The following is a 23,212-nucleotide window of genomic DNA, read 5'->3' as shown; positions in this document are numbered from 1 at the left end:
TGCCACCGGCGGCGGCAGCAGCAGTGAATTCACCGAGTCCAGTACAGCTACATCTGCGTACTCAAGAACAGTGAGTCAAATTGTGGGCCACAGAGGAGAAATCGCAGTATTGGGCCTCCTGGGACTTGACCCAGTGAGGGAGTGGTGGTGGCAGAGATATCACACCATAGGAGAACGTGCAACCTGGCACCCCCCATAGTTTAAAGCAGCCTCTATCGACTCCCTGGGTCGGAGACTCTGTGATACAACCCAGTAAAGGAGTAGTGGGGCCTGAGATAATACAGACTCGAGATCCAGAGCACCTTAAGTGAAGCCATAGTGACCCAAGGGAAGAACCCAGAGAAGGCACAAACCTCCGAAATCATGGGAAAGAGGAATAACACTGGAGCAATGAATGTGCACAACCCCACAACATCAGAACCTGATAAAACAGAAAATCAGAGATTTCTAGAAGATCAAATCAGGAAAATAACTGTAGAAATAATAGAGGTGCTTCAAAAAGAACTCAGAGAGAGCCAAAAAGAGATAAAGGATGCAATTAATGAAGTAAAGGCCTCAATTCAAAGCACAAACAACCGATTAGACCACATGGGGAACAGAATCTCGCTCTTAGAAGATGAGCAATCCAAAAATGAATGCATAGTTTCTAATCTAGAAAAAAATATCCGACAGCAGGAATCTGACATTGAAGAAATATGGGCCCATCTTAAGAGAGCTAACCTAAGAATAATTGGAATAGAGGAGGGAAAAGAAAGTGATACCAAAGGGATCAACAATCTCTTCAAGGAAGTAATAGCAGAAAATTTTCCAAATATAGAGCAAGAGGTTGATACACAGATCCAGGAAACTTATAGAACTCCCATTAGACAGGATCGGAGAAGAGGATCCCCACGCCATATAATTGTCAAAATGACCAATGTGGAAGCCAAGCAGAGAATCTTAAAGGCAACAAAAACAAAGGGCCAAGTGACATTCAGAGGCAAACCAATTAGAATCACTCCAGACTTCCCAAACCAAGTCATGAGAGCCAGAAGGGCTTGGAGTAACATATTCCAAACTCTGAAAGAAAACAACTTCCAGCCAAAAATTTCCTATCCAGCAAAACTTTCTATCAAATTAGATGGAGAAATAAGAAGCTTCCATGACAAACAGAAACTGAAGGAATTTATGTCTTCAAAACCAGCGCTAGAGAAAATACTCAAAGAGATTAACTACAAAGAAGAAATAGGTAACACTCACCAGAACCAGAGAAACAAGAGTTTCCATCCAACAGACAACTAAGATTGGTTATCTGTGGAGATTCATTATTTATGTTAGTCTTTTACCTATCTCTAAGTTGTATTGTTTGCCTTTATTGTTGTTAATTTTTAGGATTTCTAGTTGGAATATTAATATACCTTCAGATATAGCATTTGGAAATATTTTATCCAATTCTATTAGTAACTTTTAACTCTGTTTACATTGTCTTTGGATATACAATATTTTCTTTTATTTTTAGGGAGTTTGTATATTCTTCTGTTGCCTGTGCCATTGAAATCATATCCAAGAAATCACTGCCAATTTCAATGTTGTGAGGTTTTATGACCCAGATTTTCTCCTAAAAGTTTATAGTCTTAAGATTTATATTTAGGTCTTTTATCTAGTTTGAGTTAATACTTGTATATGGGATTAGGTAAAGGTCCAATTTTATTCTTTTCCATGTAATTATTATTTTTCAACAATATTTAGTTAAAAGATTACTATTTCCACCACCAAATGTTCGTGGAAACCTTGTCAAAAATAACTTGACAATACAGGGAAGAATTTAGCTCTAGGCTTTTATTTAACTCCAATGGTTTATATATCTGCCTTTAGAACAGTACTACACTGTTTCAATTATTGTAGCTTTATATGGTTTGAAATCAGAAAATAAATATCTGCTAGCTTTGTTCTTCTTCAAGATCGTTTTGGGTATCTAGAATTCATATTCCATATTAGGATAGATTTTTTTCTGAAAAATAAATATATAAATATATGATAGTTTCACCAAAAAAACAGAAAAAAATATGCTCTGGTAAGAAAGAAAGCAAAAAGAAATATTGAAATGCTATCTTTAAATCATCAAATGCTTGGTATCAGACAAATGAAACTGTTATGTGAGATTATCATTTTTAATTTTGGATAAATTGCTATAATACTAGATGTCAACCACTAAGCCAAGCATGGGAAGGAGGGATGGGGAGAGAATGGGGTGGGGATCGGGTGGGGGCTGACTGGGCGATGTGTGCATGTATGTCTACAAAAGTTTGTATCCCACTATGATGTATGAATACAGTGCACCAATAAAATAAAATTAAAAAAAAATAACAATATGCTTTATATTTCACAGAAATAATATATGTAAAATAACTTGTATTAGAAAACATTTCAAAATCTAAAGTACTTAGCCGGGCATGGTGGCACACACTTGTAATCCCCGCGCTCGGGAGGCGGAGACAGGAGGATCGCGCAGGTTCGTAGTCAGCGGCGCTGGGGTAAGAGACCCTGTTTCCAAATAAATAAAAAAATATAAAATAGGTCTGGGAGTATAGAAGGGCTTCCAGGAACCCCAGTACCACCAAAAAAAAATTAATAATAATGTAAAGTACTTAAAGGAATATATTGGCTTTTAAAATTCTTTCCCCTCAAATGAATACTTGAGAAATGTCTAGATTAAAAAAAACATGGGAAAATTAAGGAATATGTTTTCAATGACTCTAAATTGAACCCTGAATTATTTCAAATGTTTTGACAGATACTTTATTATATCTAAGTCCATTTCAAAGTACATAACGTGCCTCAATATTTGGCATTATGATGAGGAGTGATTATGAATCGGAGGCAGTAGAAGGCAGGGCAAACAGAAGAGAAGGAAGATTTTCTTGCCATAACTAGAGGGAAATACTGAGAAGAAAAGTAAATAAGAAAAGTGAAATTTCTACTAGGCCTACTGAAGAGAAAGGCTAATGGGGTGGCCCTAACTACAGCAGGCTGTTCCCCTCCACTTAGGAAAATCTTTCATCTCTGGAGAGGATCCAGAGGTAGACCAGGCATCTCATATATTCACTCTGGTAACCAGGTCTCCTGCTGAGGGACAGAAATATAATTTTCCTGTGTGTGTATGTTGGGTGGAGGGTAATTAGGGATCAAACTAAGGGGTATTGTACCACTGAGCTATACCCCAGCCCTTTTTATTTCGAATCAAGGTCTCACTAATTAGGCTCCTCCTATCTCAGTGTACCCAGATAATAAAACTCTTTTAAGAAATAGAATTTTTAACCGGGCGTGGTGGCGCATGCTTATAACCCCAGCATTTGGGAGGCTGAGACCGGAGGATAGCGATTCGCAGACAGCCTCAGCTACTTAGTGAGGCCCTCTGCAACTCAGTGAGACCCTGTTTCAAAATAAAGAATAAAAAATAGAGCAGGGGGTGTAGCTTGGAGGTCAAATGCCTCTAGGTTCCATCCCCAGACCCGCAAAAAAGAATTTTTAAAAGCCTTAGCCAAGCGTGGTGGTACATGCCTATAATTGCAGTATTTGGGAGGCTGAGACAGGAAGATAGCAGGTTTGAGGCCTGCCTCACCAACGTGGTGAAGCCCTCAACAAGAACCTATCTCAAAAAAAAAAAAAAAATAGAATTGGCGATATAGCTTGGAGGTAGAACACTGCTAGATTTAATCCCTCGTACCAAAAAAAAAAAAAAAAAAAAAAAAAACCTTTCCAAATATATTTATCTTTTCCTTTTTAAAAGTATAAGAAGTTGCCGGGTGTGGTAGCACACACTTGTAATCCCCACGCTTGGGAGGAGGATCGTGCAGATTCGAAGCCAGCCGCGCTGGCTTAAGAGACCCTGTTTCCAAATAAAAATATAAAAAATAGGAGTCTGGGAGTGTAGCCTGGAGGCAGTAGGGTTTCCAGGAACCCCAGTACCACCAAAAAAAAAAAAAAAAAAATTATAAGAAGTTTGTAGGTAAGATGTTATGCAAACTTCTAAGGGCCGCACTGCCTGTGCTGTAAATCTCGGGTCTCAGATCTCAGACTTTGAACTCACTCAAGAACAGAAAACTAACAAGGAGTACAAACAAGGAACCGGTTGTTCTCTCCCGGTATTTACAAAGGAGATGAAGAAACCAGAGCTCGGCACAACAGCCGAGGTGTTTGCAGAAAGGATTCGTGGCAATTGTTCTGTCCATTACCTTCAAATGTTCAAACACAGGCCACATGACGAGATTGTCCAGTACCAAGATAATAGAATTAATCATCATCCTTAAATGTACAGAGATTCCTTTTTTAAGTAACCATGTTCCCTAAATACCTCTGCTTACTAATTTCCACAAACAGACCTGAAATTAGCCAAGGTAACCACAACTTTCATAATCACCTAAACCAAGCAACAGGTCTAGTGCATACATACCCAGTATAGTATACACAAAGCCCATCCACACCTCCCTGAAGCTGCTGGCTTCCATCCCCGGTGCCGAAAAAAGACAAAAAGAAAAGTCTTGCCGGGCATGGTGGCGCACGCTTGTAATCCCCGCGCTTGGGAGGCAGAGACAGGAGGATCACGCAGGTTCGAAGCCAGCTGCGCACGCTGGCTTAGGAGACCCTGTTTCCAAATAAAAAATGTAAAAATAGGTCTGGGAGTGTAGCCCAGAGGTAGAAGGGCTTCCAGGAACCCCAGTACCACCAAAAAAAAAAAAAAAAAAAAAAAAGTCTAAGTGCAAATCAGGTCCTTCTAGCTAGCAGTTACCTAGGTCTTGGCGCATCCAATCTAAACCCACCCTCAGGTGACGTTGGGCAGGTACCTCCGGCCTCCTCCCCTGCTTCCGGCTCGCAGCTTCACCTCGGCCCCCATTTCTCGGCTCACTCTCCCCACAGCCGTGCCTCTGCCAGGGTGCCGTGCTCTTCATCATCTGAACCCGATCCTTAAGTACCGCGGGCACCAGCACAGCCACCTTCCCTCCACCGAGGCCGCTGGCCTTTTGCTTGTTTCCCCCAACAAACTATAAGCTCCGAGAGGATAGAGATTTTTATCTCTCTTGCTCATTGTTAATAGCCTTAGCGCCCAGGAGCGCACCTGCTGCAGGGGCTCAATAAAATCCATGAAAGAATGAACAAGTGAACCAGGCAGGTGGACAAAGAGTCCATTTCCCACTAAAATGAAAGAAGAATTCCATTAAACAGGGAAGGTGATAGCAGCCCTCTACTTCTTTTTGACTCGGCTACCAGGAAGTTCATCACTAAGTTTGAAGCTTGAATAAGTCAGAGACAGTTTCTGATCTAAACACTTAAAATGCTTCAATTGCAAAATTGCAATACTACTAAGATTTTTTTCTTTTTTTTGGGGGGGAGTGGTACTGGTGATTGAACCCATGGTGTTCTACCTCCAAGCTGCAACCCAAGCCCATTTTACTTTGAAACAGGGTATCAGTAAATTGCTGAAACTAGCCTTGAACCTGCAGTCCTTCTATCTCAGCCTCCCAAGAACTAGGGATTATAGGCCTGCACCACCCCAACCAGCTACCATACTGCTATTCTAGCTCTTAGCCAATTAAAGTAAAGGCAGAGGGCCGGGCGTGGTGGCGCACGCTTGTAATCCCAGTGCTTGGGAGGCTGAGACAGGAGGATCACGCAGGTTCGAAGCCAGCCTCAGCTACTTAGTGAGGATCTCAGCAACTTAGTGAGACCCTGTTTCCAAATAAAATATAAAAAAGGTCTGGGAGTATAGCCCGGAAGTAGAAAGCCTCTGGGGTTCCACCCCAAGTACCACCAAAAAGAAAGGGAAAAAATGAAGGCAGAGGAAGAGAAGGAAAAACAAAGCAATAGGAGAAAAGTTGTGAGAACACAGGAAGGAGAAAGAGGCAGAAGAATAGGGAGAAAACAGAAGGGGGAGGCATGACAAGTAGTGGCCGGTGAGGAGATTATACTACACATAATTAATATTAAAACACGTTGGGAAAAGCTATAATCAAGCCTCGTTCTGGGTCACGTACTGAGGAAATGACACAATTGAACATCTAGAGGAGAGAGGATGAAATCAGAGAGAAAACATCAGGACAAGTTTATCTGAGAAGAGGATTTTTCATTAAGTAAGAAATTTCCGCCGGGCATTGGAAGCACACGCTTGTAATCCCAATACTTGGGAGGCTGACACAAAAGGATCACAGGTTTGAGGCCAGTCTCGGCAATTTAGTGAGGACCTTCGCAACTCAGTGAGATTCTGTTTCAAAATAAATGAAATAGGGCTGGGGGTACCAGAGGTAGAATTCCCCTGAATTTCCATCCCCAGTACCACAAAAAAAGGAAGGAAGGAAAGAAGGAAGGAAGGAAGAAGAAAGGAAGAAATTTCCCAAAGAGGGCCCACTAAATGATTCACACAACCACTCCAGAAAGAATTGTAAGTCTGACTCATCCTCCGGTACATATATTCCCAAGGAAAGCCTTGCCTGTCTCATTATTAGTTGGTAATTGTGAGCCACAAATGTCACTTCCTATTGAAGAATTCTATGCAGTTCTGCAGCAACTCTTAGCTATTCCTTTCAGGCTGAGGTGTACTCTCCCGATCCTGCCTTTATTAACCATGACTTTGCCAATGACATCCCTTAGGTCCTCATCAATGAAAAGCCTGGATATCCATAGTGAGAATTCAAAGGTCCTAACAAGCATTTGTCATGGAGGGTCTGGGGAACACAGACAGAAAATTCAGGAGCCAGGCATGCTGGCGCACACCTGTGCTCCCAGTACCTGGGAGGCTGAGACAGGAAGACTACAGGTTTGAGGCCAGCCTCAACAGCAGAGTCTCACCAAAGACTCTGTTTCAAAACAAAAAATAAAATAGGGCTGGGGGTATAGCTCAGAAATAGAAGAGCCCTGGGTTCAATTCTCAGTACCACACACATACAAAAAGTAAACGACCATAAAATAACAAAAAAACAAGAAACACCCAGGAACAGAGTGACCCAGAAGAGCCTAGTAGTTTACATAGACACAGCCTAAGTTTATTTGCATGGCAACCATATCTTGAGCATTAAAACCCTTAGGAATAACTGAACATAGAGTAGTCTCAATAGGAGTTGCAGTCACCAGTTTCTTTACTTAAAATTTCAGAAACTTCGTATAGAAAGGGTTCTCAGAGCCAGGCGTGGTGGCACACGCTTGTAATCCCCGCGCTTGGGAGGCTGAGACAGGAGGATCACACAGGTTCAAAGCTAGCCTCAGCTACTTAGTGAGGCTCTCAACAACTTAGTGAGACCCTGTTTCCAAATAAAATATAAAATAGGTCTGGGAGTATAGCCTGGAGGTAGAAAGCCCCTGGGTTCTACCCCCAGTACCACAAGAAAGAAAGAAAGAAAGAAAGAAAGAAAGAAAGAAAGAAAGAAAGAAAGAAAGAAAGAAAGAAAGAGAGAAAGGGAGAAAGAAGGAAAGAGAAAGAGAAAGAAAGAAAGAAAGAAAGAAAGAAAGAAAGAAAGAAAGAGGAGAGAAAGGGAGGGAGGGAGGGAAAGGGAGAAAGAAAGGGAGAAAGGAAAGAGAGAGAAAAAGAAGGAAAGAAAGGAAGAAAGAAAGAAAGGGTTCCCAATGAATTAATTCATGTTCCACAATAGGGAAGAGGATACAATTTTTACTCACTAGATTGAATAGAAAAAAGTCATGAAATAAATTTGCACAGGTTAAGATCACATGATCAAAAAAACTTTCCAAAATTTAAGGTATAAAATTAGATGTTGTGATTCAGGTGCAGTGGCACACTCTTGTGATCCTAGTACTTGGGAAGCTGAAACAGGAGGAGTCCATGTTCAAGGGCAATCTCAACATGAAGTAGGACTCTCATCAGCCTAGCAAGACCCTGTTTTGAAATAAAAATAAAATAGGACTGGGAATGTAGCTCAGAGGTGGAATACCTCTGGGTTTAATTCCTAGCATCACCACCAAAAAAATAAAAAATAAGATTAGATGTGAGCCAAGCATAATGGTACATGCTTAAAATCCTAGTACTTGGGAGGCTGAGACAGAAGGATCGTAGGTTCAAAGACAGCCTCAACAAGAGGTAAGATTCTCATCAAGCTAGTGAGACCCCACATCAAAATAAGATAGGACTAGCCGGGCGTGATGGCGCACGCTTGTAATCCCCGTGCTTCGGAGGCTGAGACAGGAGGATCACACAGGATTGAAGCCAGCCTCAGCTACTTAGTGAGGCTCTCAGCAACTTAGTGAGACCGTTTCCAAATAAAATATAAAATGGGTCTGGAGGTAGAAAGCCTCTGGGTTCCACCCCCAGTACCACCAAAAAAAAAAAAAAAAGATAGGACTGGGACTATAGCTCAGAGGTAGAATGCCCCTGGGTTCAGTCCCTAGTACCACTATAAAAAGTAAAATAAAATAAAAGATTAGATGTGAGCCAAGCATGCAAATGCATGTCCATTATCCCAGTACTTGAGAGGCTGAAACAGGAGGATGGCAGGTTCAAGAATGGCCTCAACAACTTAGTGACACTGTCAGTAACCTAGCGAGACCCTGTTTCCAAACAAAAAATAAAAAGATCTGGGAGTGTAGGTCAGAGGTAGAATGCTCCTGAGTTCAATCCCTAGTACCACAAGAAGAAAAAGGAAGAGGAAAGGAAAGATGCTGGGAGGTGGGGGTTACATTACCTGACACAAGCTCGGAAGCCCAGTGAGGCACTAACAGGGCAGAACCAACTAAATAAATCAAGTTGTTTTTTTTCCTTTTCTTTTTTTTCTCTCTCTCTCTCTCTCTTTTTTTTTTTTTTTTTTTTTTTTTTTTTGTGTGTGTGTGTGTGTGTGTGTGTGTTACCGGGGATGGAACCCAGGGGCATGCTACCTCGGAGCTATACCCCCAGCCCAATATTTTATTCTTTATTTTGAAACAGGGTCTTCGCTGAGTTACAAAAGGACTCACTGAGTAGTAACTAAGGCTGTCTGAAAACTGTGGTCCTCCTGTCTCAGCTTCCCGAATGCTGGGATTACAATGCCACCACGCCCAACATAAATAAACATTTTTGGCTGCCAACGAGAAGGGGAGAACATGAGGAGTTTGGGGATAACATCGTGATTCCAATAATAGGGAGATGAGAAAAGATAAGTTCTCTTCCTTGAGCAATGAAAAGTAACCTGAAACGGCTTTACCTAAAAATCAACCATCTGGAGCCAGATACACCTTTTTTATTATTTACTTATTTATTTATTGCAGAATTGGGGGTTGAACCCAGGAGCATTTACCTCTAGCTCTTTTTACTTTTATTTTGAAACAGCATCTTGTAGGTTGCTCGGAGTGTCACTGCATTACTAAGGCTGGTCTTGAACCTGTGATCCTTCTGTCTCAGCCTCACAAGAACTGGGATTATAGGCATGTGTTACCATGTGCCCAGCTAAAATGTGTTTTTAATGGCAGATTATGAGGGGGAAAAAATCTCGGAGAATTCTGTCCTGAGATACTAGCCCAACTCACTTCATGTCATTCTTTGGTTTTCTTAATCACCTACCACTCCTTACACTTAGCCCTACCACGAGACACCTAAGGACAAAGCAGATCCGAGCACATCTGGGGCTGCACGTGGAGGAGAGAGTAAGGCGACTGGGGTGTTAGTGCCATCAGCCTCAATCAAAGCTCAGGCGCTACCGGAAAGAAAACTGCGGGGCTAGTATATTTGCAACACCACGATGCGGTTTATAACCCAAGACACCGACTCTTCTGTACTACACGCTATTTTCAATCTCCTACAGACTATTACAATCTAGAAGCAGTGTATTTTTGCAAGATTAGCCTTGCTCAGTTTATGTGCTTTTACTGGATAAGTTCCCAACTGTCAACTTGAGATCTGGATTCTAGTCTTTCTCATCAACTAGCTGGATTTGCTCTTGGATAAGGAACCTCTTTGGGCTCTAATTCTCCAACTGAAATATGAAAAAAAGAAAGAATGAGCAGGATTCTGTCTAGTGAGTTACAGGGGGGTCTTTTTGGGGGGAGGAGGCAGGAATGGAGACTGGGGATTGAACCTGGAGGCATTCTACCACTGAGCTCTACCCTTAATTACAGGCACACGCCACCACACCTGGCATGTCTATTTTTCCTTTTAACTAACATGAGATTTTTTGGCACTAGAGATTGAATCCAAGGACATTCTACCTCCAAGCTACATCCTCTGCCCTTTTTATTTTGTTCTTGTTTTTTGTTTTGTTTTGAAACTGGATCTCACTACATTGCTGAGAATCTTGCTAACTTGCTGACGCTGTCCTCAAATCTGCAATCCTCCTGTCTCAGCTTCTCAAGTTTTAGGATTACAAGCATGCGCCACCATGCCCAGCAACATAGGCTTATTTTTAAACTAAGAGGAAATAGTCAACACAATCAAATGCATTCACTATCAAAATCTTACCATGGTATAACCAATGGACAGCCAAATAATCTCATTTTGTATAAAATTTGAAAAAATTATCTCTACTTCTTACATATGTTGTTTTTGTTTTTGTTTTTGTTTTTTTGGTGGTACTGGGGTTCCTGGAAGCCCTTCTACCTCCGGGCTATACTCCCAGACCTATTTTTACATTTTTATTTGGAAACGGGGTCTCCTAAGCCAGCGCGCACGGCTGGCTTCGAACCTGCGCGATCCTCCTGTCTCTGCCTCCCAAGTGCGGGGATTACAAGCGTGCACCACCACACCCAGCTACTTCATACATATGTTCTAGTCAACATCTCATTGATTTCTAGGAAGCCTGTAGCTTTGCACAGTAGAAATGTCTACGAACCTAATCCATCCAGAACTGTATAAAACTGAACAGAAATGGCCCACACTTGGGTAAACTGCCAGATGAAGCCCAGGTACCCATATAGAGGACATGATCTCAAATTAGGCATGGCAAATATGTTTCGAGTAACACTGTGATAATGAAAAATGACATCAGGAATATGAGTACCTACTTTTTTGACTTTACAAAAGCTTTTTTTAAACAGGGTCTCAGTAAGTTGTTGAGGCTTGTCTTGAACCCGCAATCCTGTTTCCACCTCCCAAGTACTGGAATTACATTACCACACCCAGCTGCATTCTAACTTTTAAATAACCCCATAGCTGAGGGCCAGGGCTGGTGGCACACGCTTGTAATCCCAGTGCTTGGGAGGCTGAGACAGGAGGATAACACAGGCTCGAAGCCAGTCAGTCTCAGCTAGTTAGACCCTGTTTCCAAATAAAGTAGAAAATAGGTCTGGGAATATAGCCCGGAGGTAGAAAAGCCCCTGGGTTCCACCCTCCAAGTGGAACCATAAATAAATAAATAAATAAATAAATAAATAAATAACTCCATAGCTGAGCATGGTGGCACACACTGTAATCCCAGTACTTGGAAGACTGAGAAAAGCGGATCATAGGTTTGAGGACAGCCTCAGCAGCATAGCAAGACTCTCAACAACCTAACAAGTCCCAGTTTCAAAACAAAACCAATTAAAAAAAGAAAAAGAGCTGGTTTGTAGCTGGAGGTAGAATGTCCCTGAGTTCAATTCCCAGTATCAATCAATCAATAAATAAATAAATAAAATAAATATTCATATTAAATTTCCAGAACTTATATTTATTCCAGCTATCCCATTCCTGGGTATCTTTCCAAGGGGACTAAAAAGAGAACTATAGTCATATGTGCATATCCATGTTCACCGCAGCACAATTCACAATAGCCAAATTATGGCACCAACCTCGGTGTCCATCAACAGAAGAATAGATTACAAAATTACAGGAAATACACACGATGGAATTCTACTCAGCAACAGAGAACAAAATTATGTCATTTGAAGGAAAATAAAAGGACCTGAAGAACATTATGCTAAGTGAGATTAGCCAGTTACAGAAAGCAAAGGGTCATACGTTTTCTCTCATATGCAGAAGCTAAGGAGGGATGGGGATACCACAGGGACTCCAGAGGATGGAGAAGAAACCCCAGTGACACCAGAAATATGGTCTAGGGAAGGGGGGTAGATGAAGGATCAATGACAGAATTACTACCATCGGCTTCTTATACATGTGTGAAAATGCCAATGCCAACCTCCGTACCCTGCATGGGAAAAGGGGTGAGGTGGAATGGGGAGGGAGCTGGGGAAAGCCCGCCAAGTGGTGTGTGCATGTATGTCACTATCATGAACTTCATTATGATGGGAGGCTATAATGCACCAATAAAAGGACATTAAAATTAATAAATGGAAAAGACTTATCAGTTAAACATTCAGCCATGTGTTCTTCAAACATTTACTGAGCACGTAGGATGTGCCAGATACTGTTCTAGTATCTATTAAGAAGAATAAGACAGACGGGCGTGGTGGCGCACGCTTGTAAACCCAGCATTTGGGAGGCTGAGACAGAAGGATGGCGGTTCACGGACAGCTGCAGCTATTTAGTGAGGCCCTTTGCAACTCAGTGAGACCCTGTTTGAGAATAAAGAATAAAAAATAGGGCTGGGGGTGTGGGTTGGAAGTAGAATGCCCCTAGGTCCCATCCCCAGTATTACAAAAAAGTAAACAAAAATAAATAAAAAAAGAAGACAAAGTACCTCCCCTTAAAGGGAGAGAAAATAAACAAGTAAGTAATTTCAGGCTCTAAAATGATACATCATTTTTCTTTCTTCCTTTTTTATTTTATTTTTTTTTTATTTTTATTTTGGTACTGAAGATTGAACCCAGGTGCTCTTCCCCTAAGCTACACTCCAGCACTTTATATTTATCTATTAATTTTTGTGTATATGTGGTAACTAAGGATTGAACCCAGAGGCATTCTGGGTTCTTTGAGCTACATGCCAGCCCTATTTTATTTCTTATTTGGAAACAAGGTCTCACTAGGTTGATAAGAGTCTTAGACAACTTGCAGAGGTTGTCCTTGAACCTGTAATCCTCCTATCTCAGCCTCCCATGTGGTGGGATTACAGCCGTAGGCCAGCACACCCAGTGTATTTATTAATTTTGAAACAGGATCTCATTAAGTCACTGAAGGCCTCACTAAGTTGCTGAGGCTGGCATCAATTTTGATATCCTCCTGTCTCCGCCTCCCAGTACTGGAATTATAGGCATGTGCCACAGTGCTCAATAAACAGTACATTAGTATTAAATAAAACAAATGGATATAAGCTTTTTCACCTAGAATGTATATGTCATTCCCCGACAAACTGGCACACACCTGTAATTATAATACTTGGGAGGCTAAGATAGTATAGGTTCCAGGCTAGCCAACAACTTAGTGAGACCTTGTTTGAAAATAAAATGAGGCTGAGGGTATAGCTCAGAGGTAGAATGCCCCTGGGTTCAATCCACTAAAAAAAAGTCTATGTTATTCCAAGGTTACTAAGAATCAGAAATATGTGAGTTAATTACTATAAATATAACAGTACATCATGTATAGCTGCACATGTATATATAAATTCAAGAGCTCGTTTAAGCAGAGGAAGCCTGTTAGAATACCAACAGAGGAAAAGAAAATACAATTACTAAAAATATATATGCAGTTTAGTCTGAGAAACGACCCTTCCACAAATGAGAAGCCTCCTAGCCCAGAGATTAATAAAACACACAAGGAGAGGTGACCAAGGAAGGGACGATGCCGCACTAACCACGTGTGGCTGCCCAGTCGGACTCCCAGACTCAAAGAGGCTTAAATTAGAAAGGTCGCATGATTTAGGAAGCCTGGCCTGTTTTCAAGCCACCCAAAAATATAAGCCAACAGGGATAAATCCCAGCCAACAGGGATTGCCTGGCCCATTCACAGGCAATATCACAAAGGGGTTCCTGCCCATCAGTCTACAAACGGAAGGAATTGCAAACAGGAAGTTGCCCTGCCCGGCCATGTGCCACCCCTCCCTTCCTCTCTACGAATCTCTAAGTAGAAGGATGATGCCATCCGTTACTTACCAAGAAGCTACGGAGGAGGGTCACAGTCTATTCAACACACCAGCATCTATTGTATTGCTGAGTTTTTGTTGTTGTTTGTTTTGGTGCTGGGGGTCAAATCCAGGTGCTTTCTACCTCTGAGCTACACCCCCAGCCCTATATTCTATTTTTATTTTGAAACAGGGTCTCACCAGGTTGATGAGAGGCTCATTACTTGCTGAGGCTGTCCTTGAACCTAAGATCCTCCTGTCTCAGCCTTCCGAGTACTAGGATTACAGGCATGCACCACACACCCGGCTATATTGCTGGTTTAATAAACATTCAAAGTGTGCCAGGCGTGGCGGCGCACGCTTGTAATCCCCGCACTTGGGAGGCTGAGACAGGAGGATCGCACGGGTTCGAAGCCAGCCTCAGCTACTTAGTGAGGCTTTCAGCAACTTAGTGAGACCCTGTTTCCAAATAAAATATAAAAAAAGGTCTGGGAATATAGCCTGGAGGTAGAAAGCCTCTGGGTTCCACCCCCAGTACCACCAAAAAAATAAATAAATAAACATTCAAAGTACATGCCTGTATCATTTTGAACTAACATTTGTCTTGATAATTTTACCTACATTAATGACTATCTAAAGCAGTTCTGAAATCACAATTTATGGATGACTCATGAGTTAGTGAATAAGAAAACAAATATGCATGGCCCAAACAATAAAAATAAAAACACATTCACAGTTCATTGGCTGGGTATATTGATTTCCACTGGTATAAACATATACACACTCTAACCACTTTTGAACAATACTGTTCTGAACATAAAGTTCTGTATATTCAGTAAAAGGTTTACTAATAAATAATCAATAGTCCATTAGCTACCTTTATATTCATGTATAGAGAAGAACTTAATACAGTTTTTTTCTTTTTCTTTTCCCTTTTTTTTTTTCTTTTTTTCTTTTCTGGTACTGGGGGTTGAACCAAGAAATGCTTTACCTCTTAGATACATACCCAGCCCCATTTTATTTATTTTTTATTTTGAAACAGGTCATCACTATTGCAGATGGCTTTATGAAGTTGCTGAAGCTGGCCTAGAACCTGCGATCCTCCTATCGGAGCCTCCCAAGAACTGGGATCTCAGGCATGCATCACCATGCCTGGCTTTATACAATATTTTGATGAGTGACAGAATTTAAGGTCTAAGGACTTCCTAATTTCTTACAGAAACTTGAACTAATGGGTGTGGTTTACAGTGGTCTGCATCTATTGATACCAGACACAAGAAAATCTTTTTTCTTTTCAAAGAAAAAGACTAATAGCCGGCTTTAATTTTTATATGATCTAAACAGAGAAAAACACAAACACAAAGCATTAAAAAAGTTAACAGAGCTATAAATGAAGCTATCAGAGTAATAACCTCAATATTAATCAAAGAAATGATTAGTAAAACCATAAGGTAACATTTTTCACCAAAATTCTAAAATTATAATGTTTATATCTTTTTCTTTTTCTTTTTCTTTTTTTTTTTTGGCGGTACTGGGGATTGAAACCAAGGGCATTCTACCTCCAAGCTACACCCCCAGCCCTATTTGATTCGTTATTTTGAAACAGGCTCACTAAGTTGTGGGGGGCCTCGCTAAGTAGCTAAGTCTGTTCTTGAACCTGAGATCCTCCTAACTCAGCCTCCCAAGTACTGGGATTACAAGTGTGTGCCACCATGCTCGGCTTTAATGCTCACACCTGGTATACAAAAGTATATAAAACTAGAGATTCTATCGAAGTCAATCACTAAGTCAAGCAAGGAAGGGAGGGACGGGGAGGGAATGGGGTGGGATTTGGGTAGGGGTTAAATCAGCGATGAGTACATGTTTGTACACACAAGTTTTTTACCCCAATAAATTGTATGAATATAATGCACCAATAAAAAAAATTAAAAAAAACAAAAAAACTAGAGATTCCAATGATACCAAATTTTAGTGCAAATGGTTTAACTATAACAATATGCTCCAACAGCCTTAAAAGTGCTTTTTTTTTTTTTTTTTTTTTTAGTTATTAATCCCATTTCTGGCAATCTAAAGATAAAACTCCAAGCCGGGCATGGTGGTGCACACTTGTTATCCCTGTATTTGGGAGACTGAGACAGGAGGATAACAGGTTCGCAGCCAGTCTCAGCCACTTAGTGAGGCCCTCTGCAACTTAGTGAGACCCTGTTTCAAAATAAAGAATAAAAATAGGCCTGGGGGTGTAGTGTAGCTCAGAGATAGAATGCCCCTGGGTTTAATCCCTAGTGCCCCTGGGTTTAATCCCTAGTGCCACAAGTAATAATGATAATAATAACAATGCACAAAGAAGAACATTTGTAATCACTCCTTGGCCTTTTAGGTAAGATTCACTGTAGAAATACTTACAATGCAGAAAAATCAATCTCAACCTCTCTCTTCTCCCTCCTCTCTCTCTCTCTCTCTCTCTCTCTCTCTCTCTCTCTCTCTCTCTCTCTTTCTCTCTCCCTCTTTCTCTGCTATACTGAGAATTTAACCCAAGGCCTCATACTTGCTAGACAAGGGCTCTATTATTGAGCTACACCCCCAGCCTGCTTTATTTTGAAACAGAGACTTGCTAAGTTGCCCAAACTGGCCACAAACTTGTGATCCTCCTATCTCAGCCCCCAAATACTGAGATTACAGGTGTATATCATAACACCTGACTAATTTTCTAACCTAAACAATCACATACTTGAAAACAGTTCAGATGGTAAATTTTATGTTCATTTTATCACAATAAAGTGGGAGGACAAAAAGTTTTTTTTAAAAAAAAAGCAAGAAGTAATATCACTGTATATATACTAGGTATTTCCTTTAGTCAATAGTATTTACTCTGATTGTACACCTTTAGAGACCACAGTTGGCTCAAGCAGTACTTTAAATGTTTTGAGACAGCACACTGTACTTTACATCCAATTTGGTCATTTTCAGGAGTTGCCTATGAATTACCTTCTTTCTTTCAGATTCTCGCCTCATCATTCCTTCATGCAGTAAATATTTGTTTTTATTTATTTATTTATTTATTTATTTTGGTGGTGCTGGGGGTAGAACCCAGGAGCTTTTCTACCTCTAGGCTATACTCCCAGACCTATTTTATATTTGGAAACAGGGTCTAACTAAGTTGCTGAGAGCCTCACTAAGTAGCTGAGGCTGGCTTTGAACCTGTGTGATCCTCCTGTCTCAGCCTCCCAAGCGCTGGGATTACAAGCGCACACCCCCATGCCCGGCTTTCATGCAGTAAATATTTGAAGAGCATCTATTGTGTGTCGGGCATAATTTGAAAGCTGACACTCAACATGTGTATTAGCTTTTCCTGACTGTGACAAAATATCTGAGAAAAGCAATTCAGGAAAAATTTCCTTGGGGTCCGGGCTTCAGAAGTTCTAGTATCTGTCAGTGTTTTGGGCCTGAGGCAAGAAGATGGAATGGGAGAGCAGCTTTATTCAAGTGGTCAAGAAGCAGACAAAGGACAAGATAGGTCATCAGGACACGACTCTTTAACTAGGGTCCACCACCTACAGTTTCCACCATGAGTTTGAATTACAAACCCGTCAATTAAAAAACCTTGAGTCCCTATCCCAAGAGCCCTGCACCCAGTCGAGGCACTGGAAATCAAGCCTTCAACACATTTCATATTCAAACTATAACAGTGTTCAGGTAGTAAATTCCTGCTGCCCCAGCACACGCCCTACTCCACCCTGACCAACCTAATCTAGGGGTCCCCATGCCCACACACACCCGAAACCTTCCCATGAGTCGGCCCAGCAGGAAATCTCCCTTGGTTTTGTGGCCAGCTTCCAATTCAACTGGTGAAATGCCTGGGCCAACCCCTGTAAAATATTTTATCACCCTCTAGACAAGCAGCAATGAACAAAACAGATAAGGTCCCTACCCTCCAGTTTGAGAAAGAGGTGACAAGTGAATGCATAAACAAGTAAGGTAACTTCAAATAGTAGGGTGCTGTAACCAAAACAAAACCACAAAGGCCTGGAGGGTGAGTTAAGGATGGGGGTAGCAAGGCAGAGGCTGAGAGAAGAACCTCGCTGAAATGGTAACAGCAGAGGAACCAGGCATGTGAAGGTCTGAAGTAAGAACATTCCAAGGCTGCGGATGAAGCTGAGAGGTAGAACGTTTATGAAGAAAGCCCTGGGCTCAATCCCCAGCTCTGCAATGAAAAACAGAAGAGATCATCTCTAATCATGGTGAGGACATTCCAGATAGAGTGGAAGTACCAAGACTTTCTCAGGGGACCAAGAGTAAAACCTGCATGGTTAGAAGCCCAGGATGACGGAACCCGTGTTCCACGTACTGGGATTGAACCCAGGGTTGTTCTGCCTCCAAGCTACACCCGCAGCCCGTTTTATTTTTTTATTTTGAAACAAGGTCTTGCTAAGTTGTGGAAAACACAGAGGCAACCCCTTGAGACCAGAGGTGCTAGCAGCACCAGATCTTATGGAACATGAATTTTATGGCATTACTGTGAGCAGTCAGATTGGAAACAGGGTAATAATGTGATCTGATTTATGTTTGTTAAAGACCACTCTGACAATTTTGTGGCAACTAAACAACAGGGAAACCAACATACAAAAAGGAAACACATATGATGGTAGTCCAGGTCATCAGTAACCGTGGCTTGGGCAAAGTGACAGGTGTGGATGGAAAGATGTATACCAATTCCAGATGAGCTCTAGAGGGGCAGCTGACCAAAGTTACCAACAAGTAGAAGGTGAATGAGAGAACCAAAAGAAAAAACCAGATGATTACTACTTTTGACGTAGAAGGCGATGATGACAGCTAATTTATAACTAGAAAGGGGGCAATTAGGAAAGTAAGTTTAGGAAAGAAGGAATATAAAGTTCTTGACAGGTGTGGTGGTGCACACCTATAATCCCAGTACCGGGGAAGCTGAGACAGGAGGCTCACGGGTTTGAGGCCAGCCTCAGCAACTTAACAAGACTCTCAGTAATATAGTAAGACTCTTTCAAAACAAAAAAAGGGCTGAGGCTGGTGTCGCTCAGAGGTAGAAATCCCTGGGTTCAATCCCAGTATCCAAAAACAAATAAACAAAAAAAATTATCTTTTGCCACAATTTGAAATATCATTAGCTATATAATGCAGAGCTACCAAAAGGTAGTTAGATGTTTGACCTTCAGAATAATTCTGTGAGATAGAGGAACTCTGGTATTATTTAAATTTTACCAAAAAGAAAACAAAACCTCAGAAAAAATAAGCTTGTCATAGTACAAAACATTTTTATTAGTCAGTGCCCCTTGCAAGAAAGCTGATGCTATATTTTAAAAAGGGGGCACATCGCTTCTGGCCCTTTTGGCTAAGATCACTGTGACAACCTCACTGTTAAGAACTTCTCTCTGATAAAAACATAACCAGCTAGTTTGTATCGCGGGATACGTGGCTTTGTATTCAAAGCAGGTTCCTTCCTAAGACTCAGCCTTACCCAGCTAGCAACACTTCACACATGTGAAATGTAACTCAGACTTGTATATATGTATGTTACATCTTCTTATAAGACTTGAGTCAACACTTAAGTGAATAAGTGAATGGCAGAAAACTCCAAGACAAGACTGCAATGCTCCTTTCCTTCTTTCCTTTTATTTTTTCTAACTGGAGATTGAACCCGGAGCATTCTACCTCTGAACTACACTCCCACCCTTTGTAAATGTTTCTGTGTTGACACATGATCTCACTAGGTGGCTGAGAGTCTCACTATGCTGCTGAGGCTGTCCTTGAACCTATGATCCTCCTGTCTCGACCTTCCAAGTACTGGGATTGCAGGCGCCACCACGCCCAGCTCTAAGTTTCATCTTTACTAGGGATGTGCTTCAAAAAGCTTTCTGGAGCATGCGTTCCAAAATGAGGAAAAGAAATCAACTGGGAAATGACCAAGACAAATCACTGTGCTCTGGCACTTCCTCCTCTAAGCCAACAGTACTTTTGTCTCCCTTCGCTGACTTGAAAGTGGCAGAAACGTCTGCATTAGGAGAGGTAGTTATCGCAGGCTCGACGCGTCCGTTTTGACTAGAATTCCTTTTAAAGCTCTACAGAGGGGGGAGAGGGCACCAAATATAGTTTAAATAATTTATATAGTTTAAATACTAATAATTTTGAAAAGATGCTATAGATACGAAACAATAGAGAGGTGGATTAAAAAAAAAAAAAAAGCTCTGCAGATGCCTAAACACAACAGGGAGGACAGAAAAGAGAGACGAGGGGCAAGGGAGAGAAAGTGGGGACAGAAAGGAGGGCGGGAGATGGATGGCTCCTTGATGGCAACCCGTTATGACAAAGGATGGTCTGCCAGCTCACAGAGCAGCACAGAACCCCACAGAGTCCAGAGATTAGCACAGGCGCCCCACACTGCCGCCGTGGGGTCAGCCATTAGTTTCAAATGAGTCATAACTATCAACGTAAACTGAAAAATAAGCATGCGCACTCAGTCCAGTACACCAGCACTTGAAACCTTTCTGCTAATGCTTTTGCATGAACGCTCCTAAAATAAAAGCAATAGCCTGGAAGAAGCCTAAGATTTGGAGGGAAATGTAGGGGTCACGACATCCAACCCTCTCATTTTACAGATAAAGAAACTAAAGCAAGCTGAGGGAGACAGAGTGGCTCTGAGGGCATCGCAGAGCCCCTGAAACGAAAGGCTCGTTCGTGCCTGATTTCAAGCCACTCTCCCTAGCAGCAAGAGAGGAAAAGGGCCCCAGGAAATGGCCTGAGACTTTACTGCGTCTGACTGGGGAGGAAGGGCTGGCAAAGTGGAGGACCTCAGTCCCAGAATCGAGGCCCAGCCCCACTCCGCTGTCACCTTGCCACTCCTCTCAGCCTGTGACCCGCCACACTGACGGCCTTCCCACAGCGCCGCTGGGCCCGGGCCCTGGAGCCCAGGTTTGATGTGGCAAGAAATTCATGTCAACTAGCTGGCACCTCTTCCATTAAGGCCCTGGAAAGGTCACAAAGCACTGTCCCCAGACATCAGAGAAGCACTGGTGTTCTCTCTCTACCCTGAAGATGACAGGAAGTGGCACCTCTCTCCCTGCACCTTTTTTTTTTTTTTTCCAGTAATGGAACCCAGGGGCGTTGTACCTCTGAGCTATGCCCCAGCCCTATTTTTATTCTTTATTTTGAGACAGGGTCTCACTGAGTTGCAGAGAGCCTCACTAAGTAGCTGAGGCTGTCTAAGAACCGCGATCCTCCTGTCTCAGCCTCCCGAATGCTGGGATTACAAGCGTGCAACAACACTCCCAGCTTCCCTTGCACTTTTGTGTGTGTGCGTGTATGCGTGTGTGCATGTGTGTGTGTGTGTGTGTGTGTGTGTGTGTGTGTGTTTTACTGGGAATTGAAACTAGAGGCAGTCTATCTCCAAGCTATACCCCCAGCCTTGTTTTTTAATTTTTATTTTGAAACAATATCTCACTAAATTTCAATGTGCCTCACTAATTAGCTGAGGCTGGCAGTGAACCTGGGATCCTCCCATCTCAGCCTCCCAAGTACTGGGATTGTAGTCGTGTACCACCACACCCAGCTGGGAATGCTAGTTTAAAGGCAGGGAGAACCAGGTGTGGCAGCACAACTTAGTGAGACCCCTGCAACTTAGTGAGACCCTGTTTCAAATTAAAAAATAAAAATATGACTGGGGGTAAAGCTCAGAGGTCAAATGCTCCTGAGTTCAATCTCCAGTATAATACACAGACACAAAACTAGCATTCCAAACTGGATATTATACTATCCCTGAAAATACACTGGGAAAGCTACTCTAGGTTGTGAGTACATTTGGACCAAATAGTTTCTGTCTACTCAGTTTCTACTCAGTGCCAGCTTATATAAAAATTCCAGAAACTGTAACATGGGTCATGTTGACAAAAACAAAATTACTGCACAAAATTATTTTTTAAAGGTCATATCTGAAGTAGGTATGGTGGCGCACACCTGTAATCCCAGTAGTTGGGAGGCTAAGAAAGGAGGATTGCAGGTTTGCGGCCAGCCTCAGCAACTTAGTGAGATCCTGTTTCCAAATAAAGAATTAAAAATAAGGTTGGGGGTGCACTTCAGAGGTAGATGCCCCTGGGTTCAATCCCTCGTATTTTTTTTTAAAAAAAAACAAGGTCATATGTGGTTATTAGGGAAGCTGTCCTATGTGCATACTTTATATTCAGGTGTCCTTCTATAAACATTTGTATAGATAAATGAATGGTCTAAGAATGCCGGGCGTGGTGGCGCACGCTTGTAATCCCCGCGCTTGGGAGGCGGAGACAGGAGGATCGCACAGGTTCGAAGCCAGCGGCGCTGGCGTAAGAGACCCTGTTTCAAAAATATAAAATAGGTCTGGGAGTATAGCCCAGAGGAAGAAGGGCTTCCAGGAACCCCAGTACCACCAAAAAAAAAAAAAAAGAATGGTCTAAGAATAACAGTAATAATAATCTTCCCCTGTGCAAGCTAAGATTTTCTCCCATACAGGAACACTTTAACAGCTTTAGATTTGTCCATGATTTATTTCATTCACACACAAGTATTTTTTTTTCTTGGAAGTATCCTTACTAGGTATTCCTTTTATTGAAACACTTAGAGAACTGTGGAATCCAAGATGCACACTGTGGTTCCAAGAGTCTCTTGCTATCTACTGTTCTAGGAAATAAAATCTCAAGAGTAAACACCCCAATGATGTTGGTCTGCGCTCTCTATTCCAAATCAACTCCCGAGCTGCTAGACATCTTCCCCTGTCTGGATTCCACTGGAAAAGTGGCTGGGGTTTTACTGAGTGTTGGCATTCCACTGGCCTGGTGACAAAAAAATAATTGTGACGGAAGTACTTACGGCATAAGCACCTATCAAAAACGCTGCGTTTGCTCTTTTCCGCTGGTCAAAACAGGTGTAGTGCACTATTTTCTTTCTTGATAAACTGTAGGACTAGAAAGAGAAAATACAAAATTGAGCACAACCATGGAGACAATGTCAAAATAAGCAGAAGATAACCAGCATCTCTTATCTTTCAAGATGTGGGATGGTAAGCAAATTTTAACAGCTTTCAACTTTCATTTCTAAGGCATTTCAATATGGGCACATTTAGGGGTGGGAATTACTAGTTCACTTTTTTGAAGGCATCATATATAAAAATTGACAATAAAAGCTGGGCGTGATGGTGCACGCTTGTAATCCCAGCATTCGGGAGGCTGAGACCGGAGGATCGGGTTTACGGTACAGCCTCAGCTACTTAGTGAGGCCCTCTGCAACTCAGTGAGACCCGGTTTCAAAATAAATAATAAAAATAGGGCAGGGGT

At 41.8% G+C, this 23,212-nt stretch overlaps 1 protein-coding gene across 1 annotated transcript in view; it reads right to left on the bottom strand.

The window, feature by feature from the left end:
- The window catches only part of CDC14A (cell division cycle 14A), a gene marked incomplete at both ends in the record, with an annotated part of 169,007 nt that overhangs the window by 102,785 nt on the left and 43,010 nt on the right, over positions 1-23,212 (bottom strand). Inside the window, one exon of the mRNA XM_080691478.1 lies at positions 22,749-22,841. Within this exon, the coding sequence (XP_080547604.1) occupies positions 22,749-22,841 (93 nt within the window). The remainder of the gene's footprint in view (positions 1-22,748; positions 22,842-23,212) is intronic.

Source organism: Muscardinus avellanarius, assembly GCF_963383645.1.
Source record: "Muscardinus avellanarius genome assembly, chromosome: 3".
Lineage (NCBI taxonomy): Eukaryota > Metazoa > Chordata > Mammalia > Rodentia > Gliridae > Muscardinus > Muscardinus avellanarius.
The sequence above is the reverse complement of the archived record's forward strand: the minus strand, read 5'-3'. Positions and strand labels throughout refer to the sequence as shown.